Source organism: Suncus etruscus, chromosome 14 (assembly GCF_024139225.1).
Source record: "Suncus etruscus isolate mSunEtr1 chromosome 14, mSunEtr1.pri.cur, whole genome shotgun sequence".
NCBI lineage: Eukaryota > Metazoa > Chordata > Mammalia > Eulipotyphla > Soricidae > Suncus > Suncus etruscus.
Genome location: NC_064861.1, coordinates 23,545,017 through 23,567,650, shown reverse-complemented (window position 1 = coordinate 23,567,650; position 22,634 = coordinate 23,545,017). Strand labels below are relative to the sequence as shown.

General features: G+C 49.5%; 1 protein-coding gene across 1 annotated transcript in view; it reads right to left on the bottom strand.

Moving 5' to 3' along the window:
* Window positions 1-12,191, bottom strand: part of ARAP3 (ArfGAP with RhoGAP domain, ankyrin repeat and PH domain 3) — a 32,281-nt gene extending 20,090 nt beyond the window's left edge. Inside the window, 15 exon segments of the mRNA XM_049786977.1 lie at window positions 104-206; window positions 295-442; window positions 890-1,006; window positions 1,562-1,697; window positions 3,614-3,796; window positions 3,934-4,019; window positions 4,110-4,309; window positions 5,081-5,187; window positions 5,266-5,450; window positions 5,531-5,651; window positions 5,856-5,925; window positions 6,055-6,249; window positions 11,296-11,407; window positions 11,497-11,558; window positions 11,668-12,191. Coding sequence (XP_049642934.1) covers window positions 104-206; window positions 295-442; window positions 890-1,006; window positions 1,562-1,697; window positions 3,614-3,796; window positions 3,934-4,019; window positions 4,110-4,309; window positions 5,081-5,187; window positions 5,266-5,450; window positions 5,531-5,651; window positions 5,856-5,925; window positions 6,055-6,249; window positions 11,296-11,407; window positions 11,497-11,558; window positions 11,668-12,191 — 2,349 coding nt within the window.
* Between the last annotated feature and the right edge of the window lie 10,443 nt (window positions 12,192-22,634).

The window sequence follows — 22,634 nt, the reverse complement described above, 5'->3', positions numbered from 1 at the left end:
AGCTCTTCATGGAAGGTGGAAAAGGCTACAGAGGAGGGGCTGGGGACAGAGTGTCAGGGGGACAGAGAGAGGTCAGGCAGTGGAATGAAGTGTCAGCCCTCACCTTGCCCACTGCGCTGGTCCAGGCCTCCAGACTGTCAGCACCATCTGTGCCAAAGTGCTGGATCCGCCCCCCAGTGAGGATGAGCTCAAAGGAAAAAGGGAACCTGGAGAGGAGAGAAGGGGGATAGAGATGTGCCTGGCAGGCTCTGGACCAGAGGGAAGGGGGATTTTAGGAGGTAGTGTGGCTCCTACCTGTCAAGGTCTCCTGAGTTGGTCGGAGGGGGGCTCACACCTAAACATACAACGTCCTGGGACTGGATTAGGCCAAGGGTTTCAGTGCTGTTTTCTGACACAAACATCTCCAGGGATGCTCCCAGCACACACCACAGCCGGGGAGGAGCTGGGGGACACTGAGGTGAGCTGGAGGCCGATGACGACCAGAGTCCCATTTACAAGCCATCTGCTATGGTAGTGCTGCCTGCCTGTGATTTCTCACAACCCGCATACCCATAGGCTGAGTTGCAAGCAGGGTCATATAGTACTGCTGCCCGTCTGGCTTCTCTAAACCCAACCCAGCTCCCTCAAACCCAGCAGGCTTTTCTAAAATCCAGCCAGGCTCTCCCAAACCCAGCTTGGCTTCCCCAAACCAACCCAACTCAACCCAGCTCCCCCAAACCTAACCAGGCTCTCCCCAACCCAAACAACTCCCCAAAACCAACCAGGGTCCCCAAGCCCTACCCGCAAACAATTCCTGAGTGGGCCAAATATCCTAGCCCAGCCTTCTCCTTCCCACACTCTCACCCATCCTGTTTCCTGCTTGTTTCCTCCCATCCTGGGATCCCCTCACCATTTCGGCCCTTTCGAGGCGGTGGGGGCCCAGATTTGTGACTGATGGGGCCACAGTACAGGAAGCCACTGTAAGTGGCAGGTACCACCACCTCGTTGTACACGCCTGGGGAGAGATCTGCAAGGAAAAGAAGCAGGCAGGGCAGCTGTGCAAGTAAGTGATGGTCTTGGGGGAAGGAGTGGAAGGACCAGCTCAGGAGACCCTACCCCGTGGGCAGCAGGATCAGATCAGGGAGAGAGCAGTGGTTCTAGACCCTTTGCTTCCGAGGTCAGTGAGGAGGTGATAGAGTGAGGAGGCCTCTGGCTTATCTTCTCACTGCCTCCCTACCAGCCTGCAGTGCTCTAGGTGGGGCCATCTTGGAAGTCTCATCTTTGGCCTGATCCAGTGTGAGCCTCACTGTTGTGACTAGCTACTTGCAGGGAGGCCTCTGGACTGACCTAATCAGAGACCAGCAATGAGCCCCGAATGAGTTGAATTCATTCAACTCATTGACTGAATGGGTTGAATGAGTCCTGAATCCAGCTCCACCCCAGTAGAGCCACTGTCTAGCCCCTAGTTGGGGTCTGGCCTCCTGGTGATGGGAAAGCTGAGGCTTCCCCTCCAAGACCTAAGTATATCAGGCTGGGACTGAGCATTCGTGGGGTGAGAGAGAGGAAGCACCTGTGGGATTACCTGGAGGCAGGATACCAGGAAAGCCACCTTCAAGGGTCGAGGGGGACCAGGGCTCATCTCCCTCAGGGATCTCAGCACAGAGGAGCTTCGTCATGGTCTTCAGCAGGTTGGGGCCTGCAACAGCAGAGCATAGCGCCTATAGAATGGAATGAGAGGCCACACTTAGCCCCCAGACACTGGGAACAGCCCAACCCTGGCTCTGGCACACCAACTCCATTATAATTCATTCATTCATTCATTTTGGTTTGATTCGGGGGCCACACCAAGTGATGCTTGGGGTTACTACTGCCTCTGCATGCAGAGATACTACTGCCTCTGCATGCAGAGATACTCCTGAAGGTGTTCAGGGAACCATATAAAATGCTCGGGATCGAACTCGGGTTAGCTGCATGCAAGAGGAATTATGAGAACCCTGGGACCAAAGTAAGGGTCCTAGACTAAGACGAGCCCAAACTTTAGTAAAAGCAGTTTTTCCTGAGACAGGTTAAAAGCAGTTCTTCAGGCAGGTTAAAAGGTTAGATACAGGGCCCGGAGAGATAGCACAGCGGCGTTTGCCTTGCAAGCAGCCGATCCAGGACCAAAGGTGGTTGGTTCGAATCCTGGTGTCCCATATGGTCCCCCGTGCCTGCCAGGAGCTATTTCTGAGCAGACAGCCAGGAGTAGCCCCTGAGCACCGCCGGGTGTGACCCAAAAACCAAAAAAAAAAAAAAAAAGGTTAGATACATTTCCACTCTTAGCTAAAGTTTCCACTCTGAGCCAAGCTGGAGGGAGTTAACTTAGAAAAACCACAGAAAAAAATGTCAAGACCCTCCCAATTCTGCTAGGATAGAGGAACTAGGTGGGTCTGGAATGTTCCACATGATAAGGCCCCCTTGACAACCAAAATTGAGTCAGATGAGCCAGAGATAAGATGAAACATCAATGCTAAGAAATAATGAGCTTTGTGTGCACATTGATAGAAACCAATCATATATGTGATGGAAGTTATAGGCCAATCATGTATGCTGTAAAGGCTGAACTGTTTGTATTAATCAATGAAATGCTTATGCTGTTAATGTTTGTGATGTCTATATAAACTGGCTAAGATTTTGCTTCAGGTTCCTTGTCAAGACTCCCTTGGTCAGATGAGACTTGGACCTCTACTAGTCAATAAACTCCCTTTTGCATCTTGCATTATTGGAGGTGGTGTCTGACTCTCAGTGCCGACTCAGGTGGTCAACTCAGACCCTAACAAAATGATATGGGATGCCTGGTATCAAACTTGGGTAGACCATATGTAAAGAAAATGTCCTCCCCCCTGTGCTAGAGCTCTAGCCCCACCTTTTGTTTTTATTTTTTTTCCGGACCACCTAAGCCCCTGGCTTAGGGGGACCATATGGGACACCAGGGGATAGAACCTCGGTCCTTCCTTGGCTAGTGCTTGCAAGGCAGACACCTTACCTCTAGTGCCACCTCGCCAGCCCCCCACCTTGTGTTTTTTAAATGTGGAGGCCACACCTAACCACGCTTGGGACCTATCCCTGGCCCTGTGCTTAACAGTGATTTCCAGAGGTGTTCACTGTACTATCACTATGGCCCATTAATATTTTTTGTTTTGGTTTTTGGGTCACACTCGGCAGCGCTCAGAAATCACTCCTAGCAGGCTCGGGAGACCACAAGGGATGCCGGGATTCGAACCACTGTCCTTTTGCAGACAAGGCAAATGCTCTACCTCCATGCTATATCTCCGGCCCCCATTAATTATTTTTATTATTATTTTGGTTGAAAAGCTGCACCTGGCAGTCTCAGGGCTCACTCCCAGCTCTGTGCTCAGGATCACTCATACTGGGGCTCAGGGTAAAATGCAGTGCTAAAATAGAATGGGCATTGGCCACATGCAAGGCAAGTACCTTAAGTCCTACCATACTATCTCTCTGGCTTAATTAAGCTTTCCAGTAATGAGAGATGCAACCCAGACCTCATACATGCCAGGCAAGTGCTCTATCCCAGCACTGTCTTCTCAATAACCACCACTTCTTCCCCTCCCCATCAGTCACAACTTGCCCCTCCTACCTGGAGAAGCTGACTATGATCTGGATACTGAGGATGGGGCCTCCGAAAGAGACCCAGCCGGTACTTCCGGGAAATGAAGTCTCCTCGGGATCCAGGGCTGGCATCTGGAAGCAGGCCCTCACCTGCTTGCAGAGCCCCTGCCCAGAAGCGGTTGGCACGATCATTTCCCAGGACAATGAACAACTGCAGGATGACAGGGGGCCATGGCACATGGCAGGAACTCAGTGGCTTCCCACATTGAAGCGTGTCCCCATACCACACCCCTAGTTTTTCTTTGGTGGATGTGCTCCTTCCACCCCAACCCCCACCCTCTGCCTCACCTGCACAATCTCGTTACTCCACACACTAGTGTCCAGCTTCAGGCTCTGCACCTTGGAGATCCCTGATCCCAGGGCCCGGTGCTGCCCTGTGAGTGGGACAAGGACACATGGCATGGGCACTCAAGTGCACCTATGTGGCCCCCCATTGTCCCTGGCCAGCTGGCATCCCCCCTCACCCGCGCACTGCTTGCAGATGACTACACCCAGGTTGACAGCGGCCCAGTCTGGACGTGAGGCCCCGCAATCTGCACAGTGTCGGTTTGCCCTATTCGACCAGATCTTCTCAGCCACCTCATAGTCAGACAGGGTCTCTGTTACTGCTTCCTGCAGAGCGGCCGCCCAGTTCTGCCGAGCATCCCCAGATTCGGCTGTGAAGCTGAGGGGTAGACAGCCGACTGGTCCATGGCCATGGACACCTCCCACCTGTCCCGTCCCACTGGCCATCACAGCCCAGCCCACCTGACTTTCTGGGCCCTTCTCCCTGATATCCATCATGTATCCCCACTGGTACCCACTAATGGGGTAACCAGTCCCATATATGTGTCCCTCAAATATCTCCCCCACAGGGCTGTAGAGACAGCTCAATGGATGGAGCTGTATTTTGCATGTGGAGATCTGGGTTCAGTCTGCAGCACGCTCTGGTCTCCTGACTGCTGGAAGTCACCGTTAAGCACAGGACCAGGAATAGGTCCTAAGCACTGCCAGGTGTGACTTCCAAATTAAAACAACACAAGGGACCAGGGTCAAAGTGATTGTACAGTTGGAAGAACGTTTGCTTTGCATGCAGCTGACCCGGTTTGATACCTAGCATCCCATGTGGTTCCCCGAGCCTGCAGGAGTAATTTCTGAGCGCAGAGCCAGGAGTAACTCGAGTGCTGCCGGGTGTGGCCCAAAAAACAACAATCAAACAAACAGAAAAACAACAACACAAGCGATAGTACAGCATATAAAGGTGCTTTCCTTGGCATAGCCAAGTGGGTTCCATCCTGGCACCCCAGCACTGCTTTTTAGATCCCACCCCCACCATTGCAATGAGTGATCCCTGGGTGCAGACCCAAGAGTAAAACCTGAGTACTACCTGATGTAACCCCCCAAATCAAACCAAACCAATCTCCCCCAAGCCCGCTCATGCCTGTCTGGGCCCCACCTGAAGCAGCGATTTGGTGTAAGAAGGTCAAAGCTTCGGCTCTTGATTTCACGGACGCTGCAGCCTTGCAGGTCAATGAAACAGATGCCGATGCCCAGGGAGGCAGCCTAGGGGGTTGGAGGACAAGCACAGTGAGAGGCCTGAGCAGGCTGGGCCAGGTCCCTCACCCCACCGGCCCTCCTCACCTGCTCGCTCTTGTACAGTGCTAGCTCTCCAGGGTTCAAGGTGGCAAACACCTTGGCCTTGTGTCCCCGTAGCTCCAGAGTGCCCACTCGGAGTGGGCGTGGCGGCTGGGGGGGCCGGGGGTTGCCTAGGAGGCGCTGCTCCTTCAGGCAGGACTGCAGGGTGGTGCACCATGTATCCCGCTGAGCTGGTGGGGGACAGGGAGGCAGGTGGGTTGGTAGACACAGTCAAGCATTCCCCTTGCTCCTGCTCAGCCCCAGGCCTCACCCTCATTCTCTGTGCGAAATACGAACACCCTCTGGCCGGTGATGACCTGGAATTTGTTGTCCTTGCTACTGCGGGTCATCTCTATGGCAGTCAGAGGGATCACGCCCTTGGGAAAGGGGTCCTGGAGAGCCAGAACAGCCATGTGGATGGGGCATGCAGTGATGTGTGCTGGCCCCAGGGTTGAAGGAAGGTTGCACCAACTTCCAGGGGTTCAGCACTCAATCCTCAAGCAGCAGAAGACAGCTGCTAACCAGACCACCTCAGAGCAGTGCCCACCACCCAATAGAAACCCCTTCCTTCCCTCTTTGCACCTCAGTACCCCCACCTTGTCACTGCCAAAGTACATCAAACTTCTCCCGTTGAACTGCACAAAGCGCCTCTGGAAGACGTAGTTTCTGCCAGGGGCCAGGGAGGAACCAGGTCAGGGAAGTGATAAAGGCTGTGCCCACTGGCTTGTAAGATCTGGAGCTCCCTCCCCATCCCTCCCCTCCAAATCCCTGTCCTCTCCTCTGCCCAGAACCAACCCCTGAGGGGAGAGCTTGTCTAGCCAGCCACTGAGTAGGGGTGTAGGACGGTCGGCCGTGGATGAGAAGCTGGCGTAAGGAGAAATGAGGTCATCGCTGGTCTCCTCTATGTCCAGGGTGGCCAGTGAGAGGGTGGCCTCCCCAGGCAGCTCCAGACTGGCATAGCCAGCATCCTCCCGGTCATGCCTGTTGAGCCTTGAGGGGGTCAAGACACAAGAGGCACACACATTAGAGCCAGTTCCCTGGACATTTTTCCCATGGCACCTCATAGCACCTGGCAGACAGCCTGTAGGTGCTGGGTCTGCTTTCAAACAGGAACAGGCAGGTGGGACCCAAGGGGAGGCCAAGGAGTTCCTGGCCTAGGGTACTGATGTCTCATTGGGAGGGGATCTGCCCCACCTCTGTTATCCTGAGGACTTGGGGAAGGGCTGGGTACAAGACTGCCTGCTCTGCTTTTCAGTATCTAATCAGTATTACTGGTTCTGTCTCCAAAAAGTTCTTCCATGTATAAGACCTGCTCCCATGTCAGCAATGGTATGTTACACACACAGATATTCTCTCTCTCTCTCTCTCTCTCTCTCTCTCTCTCTCTCTCTCTCTCTCTCTCACACACACACACACACACACACACACACACACAGAATCCTGCAGTAATGTCCCATTTGCACCACTGATACATCCCAATTCCTTTCCAAGGGCTGTAGGACCCAATACAAAGAGAACACAAGCTATTGCCTGGTCCCAGCCTCTGTATCTCACCCTTGCTGTTGCAGTCTGGCCACATCCTTGTCCCCTTTCATACTTTATGTTGGCTGCACTGCCTACACCATGCTTCCCAAGGTTTTCCTTAACCTTCAGCTCTTTCTTTTTTGGGGAGGGAGATGGGGCACACCCGAAAGTACTCAGGGATTACTCATGACTCTGTTCTCAGGGATCACTCCTAGTACATCCAGGAAACCATATCGGATACTGGGGATCAAACCCAGGTAGGCCACATACAAGGCAAGTGTCCTGCATGCTGTACTATCTCTCTGGCCACAGTCTTTCTTATACTATCTTCTCAGAAAGGCCTCTATTATTCTCTATCATACTCCAGTGTTCTTAAATTCTGCAGCACTGAATCAACGTGGGACACTGAAAATCTATGAGAGAAAGAAAGAGCTCAGTGGGTTGAGTGCTTGCACTGCACACATGAAACCTGGGTTGAAGACCCAGCACCACATGGCCCTCTGAAAACCAAAGGGAGGACCCCCTGAGTAAAGAGCTGGGAGCAGGCCCCAAGTTTTACCCCATATGCCCCTCCAAATATGGATACATAAATAGATATAGATATAGGTTTGGGGAAATAGTAAAAGAGAAATATTCTGCATATGAACTGCCCCTCCAAATATGGATACATAAATATGGATGGATATAGGTCTGGGGAAATAGTAAAAGAGAAATATTCTTCATATTCTGCACATGAACTGCATGTTCTGCACAAGGCAGCTCCGACTTTGATCTCCAGTTCAGGTTCCCCTGAGCACCACTATCTATGGCCCGAATCTCCCCCAGACACATAAGTCTATGTCTTTAATGATGGGGCCCAGTTATCTTCAGGTTTTAAAGTTCCCCAGGGTGAGTTAGAGAGAGCATTCAATGGGCTGTGTGTGTGTTCTGCAAGGAGGAGGTCTGGATGTCAGGCAACTCATGGTCCCTTGAGAAGACCAAAAGCAACCCCAGAGCATTAAACTAGATGTAGCTCCAGAACATTTGCCCAAAGATGCTCTAAACCAGACAAAAAGCTCACAGGTGGTAGTGCAGCTCTGCTGGAAATACTGAACAACCAGACAACAACCACCTTCACCCCCAGATTCCCAGCATCTCAGCTACCCAAACTCACAGAGACTCAAACTTCCTCCTGTCAGAGTAAGAAATACTCTCACTAGAACTAGTCCTTCCTCTACCATCTGGAGCCACAGTCTTCACCCACAAACGACACTGCTACAGACTCCTTTATCTCCCCTGCATCAACTAAGCCTTCCCCTCCCCCAGGTTACTCCTGTACTTATGCCTATGAACAAAGAACATTCCACCCTATAAAAACACTTTCTTGGGGCCCGAACGATAGCATAGAGATTAGGGTGTTTGCCTTGTACATGACTGAACCAGGCTCGATTCCCCAGCTTTCCATATGGTCTCCAGAGCCTCCCAGGAGTAATTTCCAAGTGCAGAGCCAGGAGTAACCCCTGAGAATCACCAGATGTGGTGCAAAACACAAAAAAAAAAACAAAACAAAACAAAAAATAACAAAAAAATACCTTTCGTGGGGCCAGAGACATAGTAAGGGGATTTAGACACTTACTTATTATATGCAGCCGACCCTGGTTTGATCCCTGGCACTACATGTTGGAATGCCTAGCCACCACTTGGAGTGATGCTTGAGCACAGAGCCAGAAGCCTTGAGATCTGCCAAGTGTGGCCCCAATAATAACCACTCCAGCTCCCAGACCTTTTTTGCAGAAAATCTCCTCAAACACTATGTCTATGCATTTCCTCGCCTGCTCTCTCTCCAGGGCCCTCTGGTGATGTATCCCTGCCCCTTTCCAGTTCCAAAATGACCTCAGGGTTCCCTATTTCAGAATCAGTTTGCAGTGGTAATCTGAGGGTGCTCACAACAGCCCTTCAGTCATTCACTCTCAAATACTTTCTGCTTGGCTCCCGTGAGCCCCACTCTCTCCTTGGTTCCCTTCTCCTAAGATCTTTCTGATCTAATTTGCCAATTCTTTCTCTTCTCCAGAACCCTTGGCCTTTGTAATATGCCAGGACTTTTTTTTTTTTTTTTTTTTTTTTTTTTGTGGTTTTAGGGTCACACCCAGCAGTGCTCAGGGGACCATATGGGATGCTAGGATTTGAGCCACTGACCTTCTGCATGCAAGGCAAACGCCTTACCTCCATGCTATCTCCCCGGCCACCAGGGCTCCTGATCTTGGTTACACTCTCTGTTGACACACACTTTGTGCTACATACACCCTTCTAGCAGGCCAACAACACTCAAATGTAGCTCTCTACTCAGATCCCTGGCCCCCAAAACCTGGACTTGTAAATGGCCTCTGTCATTTTTTCTTGGGTACATCTGATATGTTTCAAATTCAACTCCTGGCTAGCCCCAACCCTGCTCATAGCAGTGCTGTCCTTGGGGCCCGAGTGATACTAAAGTGGGAAGGCACTTTGCATTGCTTTGCGTTGCATGAAGCCAATTGGATTTGATCACTTGCTGGCCTATATCTCTGACCATATAAGGATCCCCATTTGGTCTCCTGAACACACCAGGAATGATCTCTGAGTGCAGAGCACTGAGCACAACTGGGCATAGCCCAAAACAAAACAAAACAAAACAAAAACCCAACCCAACAGTGCTGCCCAACAGAAGTCAATATGAAAGTCATATATATTTCCTCTAAAGTTCTTAGTACCCAGATTAATTAGTAGTAAAAAGAAAAAGGCCAAATTAATTTTAATAATATATTTTCATCCAACATATCCCCAAATATGGACATTTGAGCATATACCTGATAGAAAAAATTTTTTGATTATTCCTACTTGTCTGGGACACAGTCATCCTTGGGCACACTAGGTCTCTTAAAGCTGGGTCTGTGGTTTGGTTATAGTGCACTTCATTTCTGACAAGCCACATATCCTGTGTCCTAGGTAATCAGCAGCTGGGACATTAGCCACTTTGCATAGATATAACCTTCCAAGTAAGCTGTTTTTCCTTTTGCCACACTCAGTAGTGCTCAGGGATTACTCCTGACTCTGAGTTCAGGGGTCTCTCCTGGTGGGATCTGAGAACCATATGGGACCTTGGGGATTGAACCTGGGTTGGTCAAAGGCAAGGCAAGTACCCTACTTGCTGTACTATTGTTCTAGTGTCTCTTCCAAGTTGTTTTTAACCGATCTTTGTTCCCACACTCCAGTGGACAAGCCTAGCTTGGCTTTAAAGTATAACAAAGTCCATCTATTTCTCACCATATCCATGACCCTCACCTTATTTCATCTCCCACCTGGATTCCTGCTGTTACCTAACTTGTGCATTTTGCCCTTATTGACATTCCCAAGCACCAACAAGAGGCTTGAGTAAGTAAAACTCCACCTTCCCATGACTTTCCACTTGACTCAGAGACAGAGTTCCGCAAAGGTCTGAATACATCTGAGTCTCTTTTCCTGACTGATCTCTTCCCAGTTCTCCCAGTGTGCCCCCATCTTCACAGGTATCCTGATCTTCACAGGTCTTCCACAGTGCCACCCCACTGAAATCTCCACTCTGCTCACTCCTGCAGCCCAGAACATTCATCTCCCATATATTGTAACTAAACTCCCTCACTCTCTTAGATTTTATTCAAATGTAATTTGGATGATGGGGTGATGGGAGTCCCCAGAAAGTCTTGAGCCAGTAGTGAGGGGCTAACAATGAAGTGCTTGGGTCCCATGGTGCTAGGGGGCCACTGGAACCACACTGGTATAGTCCCAGGATCAAACTATGGGACTCAAACATGTGAAGTGTGTGCTCCGGCCTTTGAGCTTTCTCCTGGGCATCAAATAGCATCCCAGATTTATTTCTTTTGAGGGAGCAGGGACCTAGTGATGTAGGGGTTGCTCTTGGTGAAGCTTGGAGAAGATAACAGCACCAGAGGATGACCCCTGTGTCCTGCATGCAAAACAGAACATGTGCTCCAGCTTGAGGAGCCAGCTCTGTCTCCCTGGCCCCTCAAATGTCATCTTCTTAATGCTTTGGTAACTCTAATGAATAATCGCAGTCTATCCTCCTGTCACTTCATCCCAGCCCTCCTCTCACTCTGCCCTAGTTTTCCCCCGTGACATTTAGCATCTTTTAACACATGACATAACTTATTTACATATTAACATTGTGAATTGAAGCTCTCCCCACCGTGGGGATTTCTGATTGATCCCAAGCATTTACAACAATATCCCGTGTACAGTACAGGCTCAGAAAAACAAACAAAGACTTCAATGAACGACTGAAGAACACATCTTGCAATTTTTAATTATGCATCCATTTGCTTGTCTGCTTATTTTATTTCCTGCCTGCCTCCTGGTCACAAGGTGCTTGAGGGTGGGAGTGGGTCTGTTTAGGCCTCCTGCCCCTCTAGTGCCTGGCAGCACTCGCCAACCCTCAGGCAATTATACCCACTGCTCCTCAAGCTGCCTCCCTCCTGCATCTCCACCCTTCTCAGAACTCACCCGTGTTCAGCCCTGTCTTGACAGAGTCCTCGTCCTTCTCTTCTGTCGGGGGTCCCTGGGACCCCCACAGGCTGGACACCATAGTATAGGCAACCAGGATCCATGATATGTACTGGCAAGGGGAAGAAAGGGGTATCAGTGAAGAGGCATTGGGGGACAGCATGTACCAGGATTCCCTTCTCCCAATGATAACCTACTTACCTGTGCCTGCCGTGGGCCTGAGAGCAGGGGTGGGGGCAGCTGTCTGGGAACTGTCTGGGACACTGTGGGGACAGACCTACTGTCAGGAAGAGTGATGGAGCAAAGGACCAATCCCTATGCTCTGCTCCGTCTGTCCGCTCAGCCTTAGGTGCCAAGGCTGACCCCACTCACGTGTCCTGAGGTGTCTGTGTCCTTGCTCTTGAGTCCAGGCCAAAGTAGAGGGTGTTGGGCAGCATCTCCATAGTTTTGGGGGTTGAAGGCAGCTCAGATGTGGAGGAGTTGGGTGTGGATCCCAGGCTGGACTCGAGGCTTCTGGAAGCTTCTGGTCTCCAGAAGGCTGAGTTCCAGCCAGGCCTCTGGGAGGTGGTAGGGCCACTGAGCCCAGTGAACACTGTCCTGGGCCTGGGCACTGGTTTGGCAGTCTGGGCTGGGGGGGCAGAGCTGGGAGTGGCCGGCTCCATGGTATTATCCAACTGGGGATCTGGGACGCCCTTCGCAGCACTCGCCTGCAGAAGGCGCAGAATGCGTTTCCGGTGCCCGGTAGCGCTGATGCCCAACTGCCTCAGCTCCTCATGACCCAGGCCCCGGGCCGCTGCTGCTGTAACCAGGCCGTGCCTCTGGAACGTGGTTGCGTACTGCTCCAGGTGCACTGTGGCCAGCCACTGGGTGATGTCCGTGTCCTGAGGGGCAGCCATGGGGGCTCAGGCCATTGCTGGGGGGAGGGGCAGGGTGAAGGGAGGGCTCAGGCTGAGATCCCCCCTCCCTGTCTCAAAATGGAAGGCCTGGCCAAGGGTTCCAGTCTCCCACTCCAGAGAGACCTGCTATGGGGAGGCAGAGACACATGGGAAGAGTGGAAAGAATTTTTTCACGACTAGAGTGGCCCTTCATTTGCAGATGAGGAAACTGAAGCCCAATGAAGACATGAGACTTTTGGTCTCACCATAGGTCATTGGGTGTGTGGGCCTGCCCTGGGTCAGGGTGAAAGTGCTGCCTCTGTGTTACTAGAGCAGGTCAGTTAGTGCCACTTCACTAACCATAAAGGTGGCCAGGATCTATTCCAGATCTCCACTGGGCCCCACTATGTGACCTGATCCTGCTATAGGCCAAACAGGGAGGGTTTCTGGCATAGGGGTGAGGGGAAGTGCAAATCCTGCTCCCACTAGTTTCCAGAGCTGAGGTCCAGGCTTGGCCACCCTAATCCCGACCATTCCCAGTTCCCCCTCCCCTTCCACCTATTGTCTCCACTCACATTTCCTTCCTGTCCTCCCGCCAGCTGCCCCCACATCCTGCCTGCCTTGGGCAGAGCCTCGACTAGTTCCAGCACTCCAGTCCGGGCAGGGCTGACATGGGGAGATCTGGGCCAGGGAGATGAGGACCAGAGGTGGGTGGACTCAGGGATCCTCACATCCTACCTGGCATGTCCACACAAGATGGCAAATGTGCACACACCCTGCAGGGACACCTCGGCTTGGTGTGTCACTCTAGGCCAGCACACACAAGCACACACACCTCTAAGTCCACAGGGTTCAGTTCTGGGGTTCAGCTCCAGCCGCCCAGGGTGCCCCTCCTGTTTGGGCCCTCTCTCTCTAATCCTGCTTCCAGGAGGTTTCTCAGTCCTGGCCTCTCTCTAGCCCCCCCCTACATCTCTACAGCCACCTCTAAGTCTATCTACTCCTCAGTCTTTAACTTTATCCAATTTTGGTGCTTCTGTGCCTCAAGCTTGTGACCCCAAGATTCCATAACCCCCCCACTCCAGGCCAGGATCCTGAATCAGGGTACCCTTCGTCCAGCTGTCTTTCTAGGTTCTCTTCCACAGGGCCCCAAGCTTCAGGCTGAGAGTGGGGTTTGCTGCACCTCCCATCCTGACTCAAAGCCCAATGGTCTGAGTCAGGCCTAGCGCACGCACCTGACCTCAGAGGGTGTGCAGGGGGAGGGCTAGGTGTGCAAGCGGGGGAGTGGGGACGGCCAGCGAGGGAGGGTTGGGTAATGGGGCAGAAGGCGGGCTGGGACCTGGCTCCGGGGACCCACAAAAGCCTGCAGGAGGGGGGTAGGGAGGAGTCTGAGAAGCGGGGTCGCGGAGACGCGGGGGTCCTCACCTCACCACTCTGCCGCCCAGCGCTGCAAGGGTCCACTTGCGCAGTCCGAGCTGGGGACCCGCGGGCGCCTCCCCGCGCCCTCCCCCGACGGCCACCTCGCCCCGCCCCGCCACCGCCCGTTCCCCGGCCCCGACCCCTCCTTGAGCAAGCGCCGGTCTTCGAAAGGGACCTTACCCAACGCCGCTTATCTCGAGCCTTGACCGCGCTGCCCTCGAGGGAGCCGAGGGCTGAGACCGCGGACGAAAGAGACACAAGAGGCCAAGGCTGCAGGAAGGCGCAGAGAGCGCGCGGGTCAGACGGGGCCCGGAGGAGGAGAGGGGCTCTGCACCGGGACGCATTGCACCCCTCCGTTGCGCCCACCCCGTCCAGCGGAAAGCACTGGGGAAGGGGCTTGTGCGAGAGGCCTCAAGGGCTTTGGGCAGGGCCCAGCAGGGGCTGGACCCCAGAGAGAGCGCGCAGAGCCCACTGGGGGCTCCCGGATCGACTTGGGGGATCGCCAGCGGGCCCTCCCCAGGGCTGACCTCGCTTTCTCTCTAAGGCACGAAGGTCTCCACGACGGTGCTTCTCCAGGCTGCCTTTCTGAGGATGAAGCTGGTGTGCTGCGAGCTCAGTGCTCCATCCGTCAAGACCCCTTTCAGCTTTGGGCGACATTCCCGTTCACACTCATTTTTTTCTCCTGGTTCTCTTTGCAACGGAGTGATGAGCAGGGAGGAGGGCCGGCAGCTGGGGTGTACCCGGAGAAAGGAGAAACGGCTCCGTTTCCTTTCCGGATCTTGCAGGGAACCCAGCCATCAACTGGTGGAGGAGATCTGAGCACTTCCCCCTCCTAGAGGGCCAGAGTTTAACTGTGAGGTGTTGGGTGAGGGGGGTTGTTCGTCTGCTGACCTGGCCTGCTGTGCTTTCCTGTTTGTACCAGAGGAAGTTGGCCGTGAGTCAACAACAGAGGAACTAACCGTCAGTAGCCCAGGGAAGACCCTGGGTCTCTGGGAAGATGAGAGGAGTGCAGAGAAGAGGTCCCCCAACTGCAACCCCAACTGGGAGACTCCGCCCATCTCATCTACCTGCAGCCATGTTTGAGAAAGAGAAAAGAATAAAGGAACTGTACTGCCTCCCCAGGACCTGACTGACGCTGAGCAGATTCCAGGACCAGTTAAAACCTTGCTTTGCAAACTCTGCTTATCCCCTGCTCTCTAAGAGAGGAACTTGGATCTTCTCTAGTTTACAGGCAGGGAGACATTTTTCCCCCCAGATGGCCAGGTGGGCACGAAGTAGGCCCCTCACAGACCTCCAACTACAAGAAGTAAAACGAAGCCTAGGTATATCCAGGTTGTCTTTGTCTGAAATTCATCCACTCCTAAGGTAAACTACTTCTGGAAAACAGGGGACCCCTCTAACTGTGGTCTCAAAATTTGACGTCAGGATCCTGGAGAACTTGTCTTCTGCTACACAGTGACATAGAGCAACTTACCTGTGAAGTTAACAACAGGGGATTGGAGTAATAATACAGCAGATAAGGTACTTGCCATGCATGCTGCCAACTCAGGCTTGATTCCCAGCAGCTGATACGGTCCCCAGAGCACTGCCAGGAGTAATTCCTGAATGCAGAGCCAGTAGTAACCCTTCAGCTGAATTACTGTGGTGATGCCAAAAAAAAAAAAAAAAAGCAGTAATTGGAGAGATAGTATAGGAATAAATTTGTCTCATGTACATAGGGCTACATCTGCTCGACAGTGGTTCAAATCCTGGTATTACATACAATTCTCTGAGCACCACCAGGGATCACTACTGAGCATAGAGCCAAGCACAGCTGAGCATGGGTGTGTGTCTCCCATCCCCTAAAAAAAAGGCTGGGAGCATCAAAGATTCCTGAAGGCACAGTGACAAAACATCAACTGACTTATGTATCTGAGGTATTTCTGCCAATGTTCTCCCATGTTGCATTTCTTGGGACAATGAAGAAGAGAGCCTCCTCCCAAGCCCTCCTCTTAGCCCAGATTCTCATCTACAACAGTCATTTCCCTCAAGCAAAACCTTACACAGTTCATCTTGTCTTTTTGTTGTTGTTGTTTGTTTTGGGGTTTGGGGCACACTCAGTAATGCTCAGGATTTACTCCAGGCTCTCTCAAGAATTATTCCTGGGGCCGGAGAGATAGCATGGAGGTAAGGCGTTTACCCTTCATGCAGAAGGTCATCGGTTCGAATCCCGGCGTCCCATATGGTCCCCCGTGCCTGCCAGGAGCAATTTCTGAGCACAGAGCCAGGAAAAACCCCTGAGCACTGCCGGGTGCGACCCAAAAACCACACACACACACACAAAAAAAAGAATTATTCCTGGTGGTGCTCAAGGGAGCATATGGGATGTGAGGCATTGAACCTGGGTTGGTAGCATGCAAGGCAAATGCTAACCCACTGTACTATTGCTCCAGCCACAGCTCATCCTGTTTGAGCAGCATCTTAGAGGAGAGCAGTCCAGAAGACAGTGGAGTTGGATAAGTGTACAGGGCACAGGAGCTGGCAGGGGCTCCGGACTCCTGATCAGAGGCAAGATACAGGAGGTCTGAGTCATTATTATGTCATGTTCCCCTCTGGCAATCTGGAAAAGCCCATGAACCTAATCTCCAGGTGATGTTTTAAAATGCATAAAATAAAATAGATTGTATTACAAAAAAAACAATTATTACAATATAGTTATGAAACTATTTTAATACAATATAGTAATATATGAGTTCTTTTATTAATGCCTTAAATAAAATCTAGCAGTAGGGTTCTACCTCACATAATTTTAAAGCAGTGATGATCATAAATAATGTCCAAAATATCTTCACAGTTGAAATATAGTGTGAAAATTTATGTGATATGTACTGGTGATAACCCTTTTACTTATGGGCAATATGACTGGTTTGTCGCTACTGTCATAACTGAAGGAAGTGATAAATTTGACCTATAGATTAGAGAAATAAATACTATTATTATTATTATTAATAATAATATAATATAATCTCAGGAGTGCTAGGGTCCCAGAATATAAGGCTTCTTGGGTTGATGCTACCATAGGAGTTTGGGTTGGGGGACTCCAAGACCTGAGAATGCAGGAGCTTGAACTACATTGTGGCACATGCAAAGCTTGTGCTTCTGACCACTGAGCTACAGCCCATGTAGGGGTCTCAAACTTGCGCCACAAAAGGCCCTCTGTATAACATTTTGTGGCCCTGCCCTAGAGGAATCTTTTTTTGTTTTGTATTGTTTTAGTTGTTTAGGTCACACTCCCAATGTTCAAGGCTTACTACTGACTTTGCACTCAAGGATCACCCCGACTTTGCCTCCTGCAACCCGCAGGTAAATTGAGTTTGAGACCCCTGCAAGTAATCTATCTTCCCCATTCACATCCATGAGTTGAGATTGCCTGGGCTGGAGGGTGAAGTTCTGAGCCACAATGCTGTGGGCCCCTGCGGAAGACCTACTTCTGTTTTCTCTGCCTCTATCCTTTGATCAAGGCTTCTAGGTTTCTTCTCTCTGTTTGCTTGGCTTTTTATCTTTGTTTCTCTCATCTGTATCTCTCTTTCTCTGTCTTTGTCTCTCTCTCTCGCCCTACCATCATTTCTATTTCTTCTATTTTTTAATAATTTTTATTGAGACCAATGTGAATGACAAGTCTTTCACAGTTATATATATATTTTTTTGGGTTTTTTTTTTGGGGGGTGGGGTCACACCCAGCGGTGCTCAGGGGTTACTCCTGGCTGTCTGCTCAGAAATAGCTCCTGGCAGGCACGGGGGACCATATGGGACACCGGGATTCGAACCAACCACCTTTGGTCCTGGATCGGCTGCTTGCAAGGCAAACGCCGCTGTGCTATCTCTCCGGGCCCTCTTTCACAGTTATATTTAAGGTACATAGTGTCAATGAATTGGGGCAATTTCCACCACCAGTGTTGACCTCCCTCTGCTCCTGTTCCCAACATGCTTTCCCTTTCTCTACCCTTAACCCCCTGGACTGCTAGTGTAACAGATTTCTTTTGTGTATAGCTTGTTGTAGTTTGGGTTTCTCTTTTTTTTGTTTGTTAGGGTTTTTTTTTGTTTTTTTTTGTTTTGTTTTGTTTTGTTTTGGGGTCACACCCAGCAGCACTCAAAGGCTACTCCTGGCTCTATGTTCAGAAATCGCCTCCCGCAGACTCAGGGGACAATATGGGATGCCGGGATTAGAACCACCGTTCTTCTGCATGCAAGGCAAACGCCCTACCGCTGTGCTATCTAAGTTTGGGTCTCTTGATTCTATTGTCTTTGACTTTGGGTTAGATACTTTGGTCTGATCACTTTTTATTTTCACTCAATGCTCTTGAGACCGCTTTGCCCCTGGTACCAATCACTGTTTTATTTTCTTAATTTGTAGGAAGCCAATAGAAATATGAAGCAGAGGGGGCTGGAGCGATAGAACAGTCCTGCCTTGCATGCGGCCAACCCCAGACAGACTCCGGCTCGATTCCCAGCATCCCATCTGGTCCTCCGAGCCTGCCAGGAGTGACTTCTGAGTGCAGAGCCAGGAGTAACACCTGAGCACCATCAGGTGTGGCCTCCAAAACAAACAACAACAACAACAACAAAAGAAACAGAACAAGATGATTCATGTTTCATGGTTCTATTAAAAAAAAGGAAAAAGAAAAGCTGGTGAGAGCCCCTGTCTAGAAGCAATAAATATAAATTTAAAAGAAGAAAGAAAAAGAAAAGGCAAAACAAAGCAAATTAAAAAAAAAATAGGAGGGGCTGGTGTGGCAAGTGTCTTGTTCTTTTCTTACTTTTTTTTTTTTTTTTTTGCATAGGCACAGTAATTATTGGGGGAAATTAGAAAATTCCCTTGGCCTAAGAGATACAGGGTTTTTCGACCCTTGAAGCATACTGTCATGGGATCAACGGCCATGTTCATTGTTGAACCCCTGGGTCTTTGTATAGTGCCATGAAATATTCTGCTCAGTTGTGGTTGTCAAAGTCAGTCTTCTGTAATTAGAGATCTTGGTTTTTGCACAGGTCCTAGGACGAAGTCTAAGATAGTCTTTATGGTTCCAGAAGTTGTGTTCAGTCACAGCTGTCATAGTTAGTCTTCTGTAATTAGTGATCTTAGATTTTGTACAGGTCAAAGAATAGATTGTTTTCTGATTTCATTTCACCCTTAGGTGATGAGGTTGGGAAACCTGCCCTTAGATCAAGTTGTTGCTGTTTCCTCAGGATGTCATAGGCACCTATCCTGGCTCAAATTGGTGCCAGAGTAGTGTTAGGGACTCTACTAGGGGAGTTTGATTCCTAGTGCTGGTGCAGGGAACTGTGTCAGTTCTAAGGTTGAGATCCGGGCTTCAGGGTTGGATGGTCAATATCCAATCTCATGCGGTATAAGTTGAGTCTCCATGACAAGTGTTTAGGGTGTGAGGTGCCTCTGTATTATAAAATTTATGTTTTTATCCCTAGGAAATGAGCTCGTTTCTATACATAAAATTTTACATTTTAGTATTCCTATGCAGAAAGGAATGATGCCATATCTTCTATTTTTTTTATCTCTTTCTTCACTCTATTCTTTTCTGGGTGATAGTTGTGGGAGAAAGCACACCCAACAGTGCTCAGGGCTTACTGTTGGCTCTGCTCAGGGATTACTTCTGATAGTTCTCAGGGGGCCAGTTCTCGTGCAGGGGATCAAACCCAGATTGGCCATATGCAAGGGAAGCACCCATTTGCTGTATAATCTCTAACCAATCTCTTTTCACTCTAAAACTCTGTGTCTCTTTGGCTCTGGCTCCCTGCTCTGTATCTGTTTCTTTCTTCATAGTCCAGTGGTTGAGGACATATAGTGTAGACCCAGGGGGATCGTTGTAGTCTGAATCTGGAGGGCAAAGAGCATCATTTCTTGCATCAGTGGGAACTAGAAGAGCTCTGAATCTGCTCTGGCTCCCTGCTCTGTGTCTGTTTCTTTCTTCATAGTCCAGTGGTTGAGGACATATAGTGTAGACCCAGGGGGATAATTATAGTCTGAATCTGGAGGGCAAAGAGCATTATTTCTTGCATCAGTGGGAGCTAGAAGAGAGGGAATCTAGAAGAAGGGTCTGGTGAGAGACACTCTGGCATTTTATCTATAACATCTCTTCTCCTAGAGAATGGGCAAAATCAGGTTGAGAAAAGGATGAGTGAGAATGAAGGCAGGAAATGGGGTATCTAGAACAGAGATGAGGTACTTGCCTTGAAATCAATGGATTTGTGTTTGATCCCCAACATCCCACATGGTATCCTGAGTATCATAGCATCACTGAGCACAGAGCCAGGAATAAACCCTGAACACTGCCAGATGTAGCCCCCACACCAACAAATAAATATAAAAAAAAGAAGTGGTAAACTTTTCTCTTGGGTCTGCCAATGCTTTGATTGGCTTTAATTCAAAATAAACCCTTGTGCCAATGTGATACATCTTGGGGAGACCTGCTCTGGACATCTAGGGAAGTCTGATACTTCTCATCAGTCCATGTTCTCAAATTCTTCCTTCAGTCAGCAAGTCTTTCTTTGCCTGTGTTTTTTATCTATCAGGAAGTATGATGGATCTTCTCTGGTATTTTGCAGGGAGGGAGGGGTAAGAAAAATGTGACACTGGTAAATGGTAACAGGAACAGAGGGGACCAGGGGTAGAATCAAGAGATATGTGGAAGGGAATTTGCACCCTCCTTCTCTTTATACCCCACACCAATGCCCCAAACCAGAGATGATAGCCACAACCACTGATGAGACTCCTTAATCCATAGAAGCAAATGGCAGATAGAGCAACTGAGCCTCTAACATCATAGCACAAGCTCCCTAGCACAGGCTGTGTAACCTCAACATTTTCTCTGTGTCTCAGTATCCTTTTCTGCAAAAAGGAGATAATAGTGCACACCTTGCAGGGTTATTGTAGAGATAAATCCATAGAAATACATGGATAGTATTCACAATAATCACTAGTTAGTACAGCCAGTAGGGTGCTTTGCTTTGCATGTAGCCAACCAGAGTTTGATCCCCTGCACCCATATCATCCTGGAGCACAGTCAGAAGTGATCCCTGAGCTCAGAGCCAGGAGTAAACCCTGACCACAGCTACTAGGTGTGACCCAAAAAACAAAACAAAACCAAGCAAAAGAGCACTCAATAAATGTCTTCATTACCTGTTACTATTTTTATCAGTCACTTCTGAAGTGACTCTGAGTATAACTAGCTTGCCTACATCCCTGTTGCCCTGGTACATCCATTATCTTGTTTTAATCAATCATCCCATGACATTCTGTTGTCAAATTAGGTCATACTATGCTCACTGTGTTTACCCCCAAGGTCCCCAGCTGTCATGTGTTGGTTCCCCCACTTTCCTCACCCCCTCAGTCAATTTCTCTCCATCCCTTCCTTTTTCAATCACCTTGTTTGTCTCTTGGGGCATCCAGGCAGATTCTGGGGCATAAAACACCTACATTTGGTTCTAAGGAGATGGACCAGCCAGGGTGGGGTGGGTTCAGAGGAGCAAGTTTCCTGCAGGAAGGAAAACCCTCTTTGGGCCATTCATTGACAGCTCCTAGTTCCCACATTCAGCTATTTTTCACATTGTTTACTTTGTACCAAACACTCATCAAGGCTCTAGGGGATATGGGCTGCTAGGGAAGTGAGACATTTATCAAAGGACTTCCAAATAAATATATAATCACAAACACAAAATCCTGAAAGAAAGCACTGTGAGAATTTTAAAGCATGGAAAGGAGGAAAAAGGGGGATAAGGAGTGGGGGGAATATCTGCCATAGAGGCAGTGGGTGGATGGTGGGTGGGAGGGAAACCAGGGACATTGGTAGTGGGATATACACATTGGTAAAGGGACAGGTGTAGAACATTGTACTTAATCATGAGCAACTTTGTAACTGTCTCAGTGATCCAATGAAAAAAAATTACTAATTTAAAAAATGGATGAGCATTCATGGGGTTATGTTACCTCCCATTTAAGGAAAGCACGCACCAGATGTGGTTTTTTTCTTCCCTGGTGCAGTGCCTTCCTCCAAAAGAATTATTTGCCAAAAGGCCCGCTTAGTGAAGTCAATCATTTGACCCTTTGCGTGGATTATTGGCGGTAATTCCAACATGTCTGTAACATTACATTTTCTCTTTATTTGGACACTATAGAAATCCAGCCTCAGCTTTCCTACAGACAAAGAAATGTCAGTACCAAAAACCCACCAAAAGTTCCCTGCTGGCTAGTTCGTATAACCTGGCACCAGCAGCTTGTTTTTCTGAGTCTAGCTCTATGATGGTAAACAATTATTTCCGTCCCCCCTAAAATCTATTTTCCGGCTACTACATAAACATCATAAATATCTCTGTCTCTCTCCTCCTGGTTTCTTGAAAAACCTGCTTTTTGCTAAACCAAAAACATCCTTAGCTCTTGTTTCACTGCCCTCCAACAGGGGTCTTTCTCACCTATAGGATAGTCGTTTGGATATGTAGATTCTAGGCCTGTTTTCCCATTGTACTGCTCTCCTGCTCTTTGTTCTCCCTGAGGGCACCTTGCATACCAGAGTTTGTGCTTATAAATGCCATCAGCTGAAAAGTAAATTTGTCTCTCATCCAAGGGAGGGTCCCCCATACAATGCATTTTGTGTGGTCTCATTTATTTCATTATTTCATATTCATCCACTTTGTGTTTCCCACTTATTTCTAGTGAAAATCAACCCACTAAGGTTTTACTTAGGGACGCTATCACGTCTGCAGCAGGGTTATGTAGAGAAACCACAGTGCAAATGTTGGAATAAATCTGGTTGGTAACACAGAACAAAAAGATGGGGAGATTGGGGATCTGCTGAAAGGAAGGGTTTCAGGGACCACTCCATCTTAAGAAGGCCTTAAGCTTGGGATGACAGGTCTCCACTAGTGTGTGTGTATGTGGGGGCTTAGATCATATCTAGCTGTGATAGCTAGCTACACGTGTAGCTGTGCGACAAAGCCAAGGCTTTGTGGTGACCATATGTGGTGCCTGGAATTTGAACTAGGTTTAGCCCCATGTAAGGC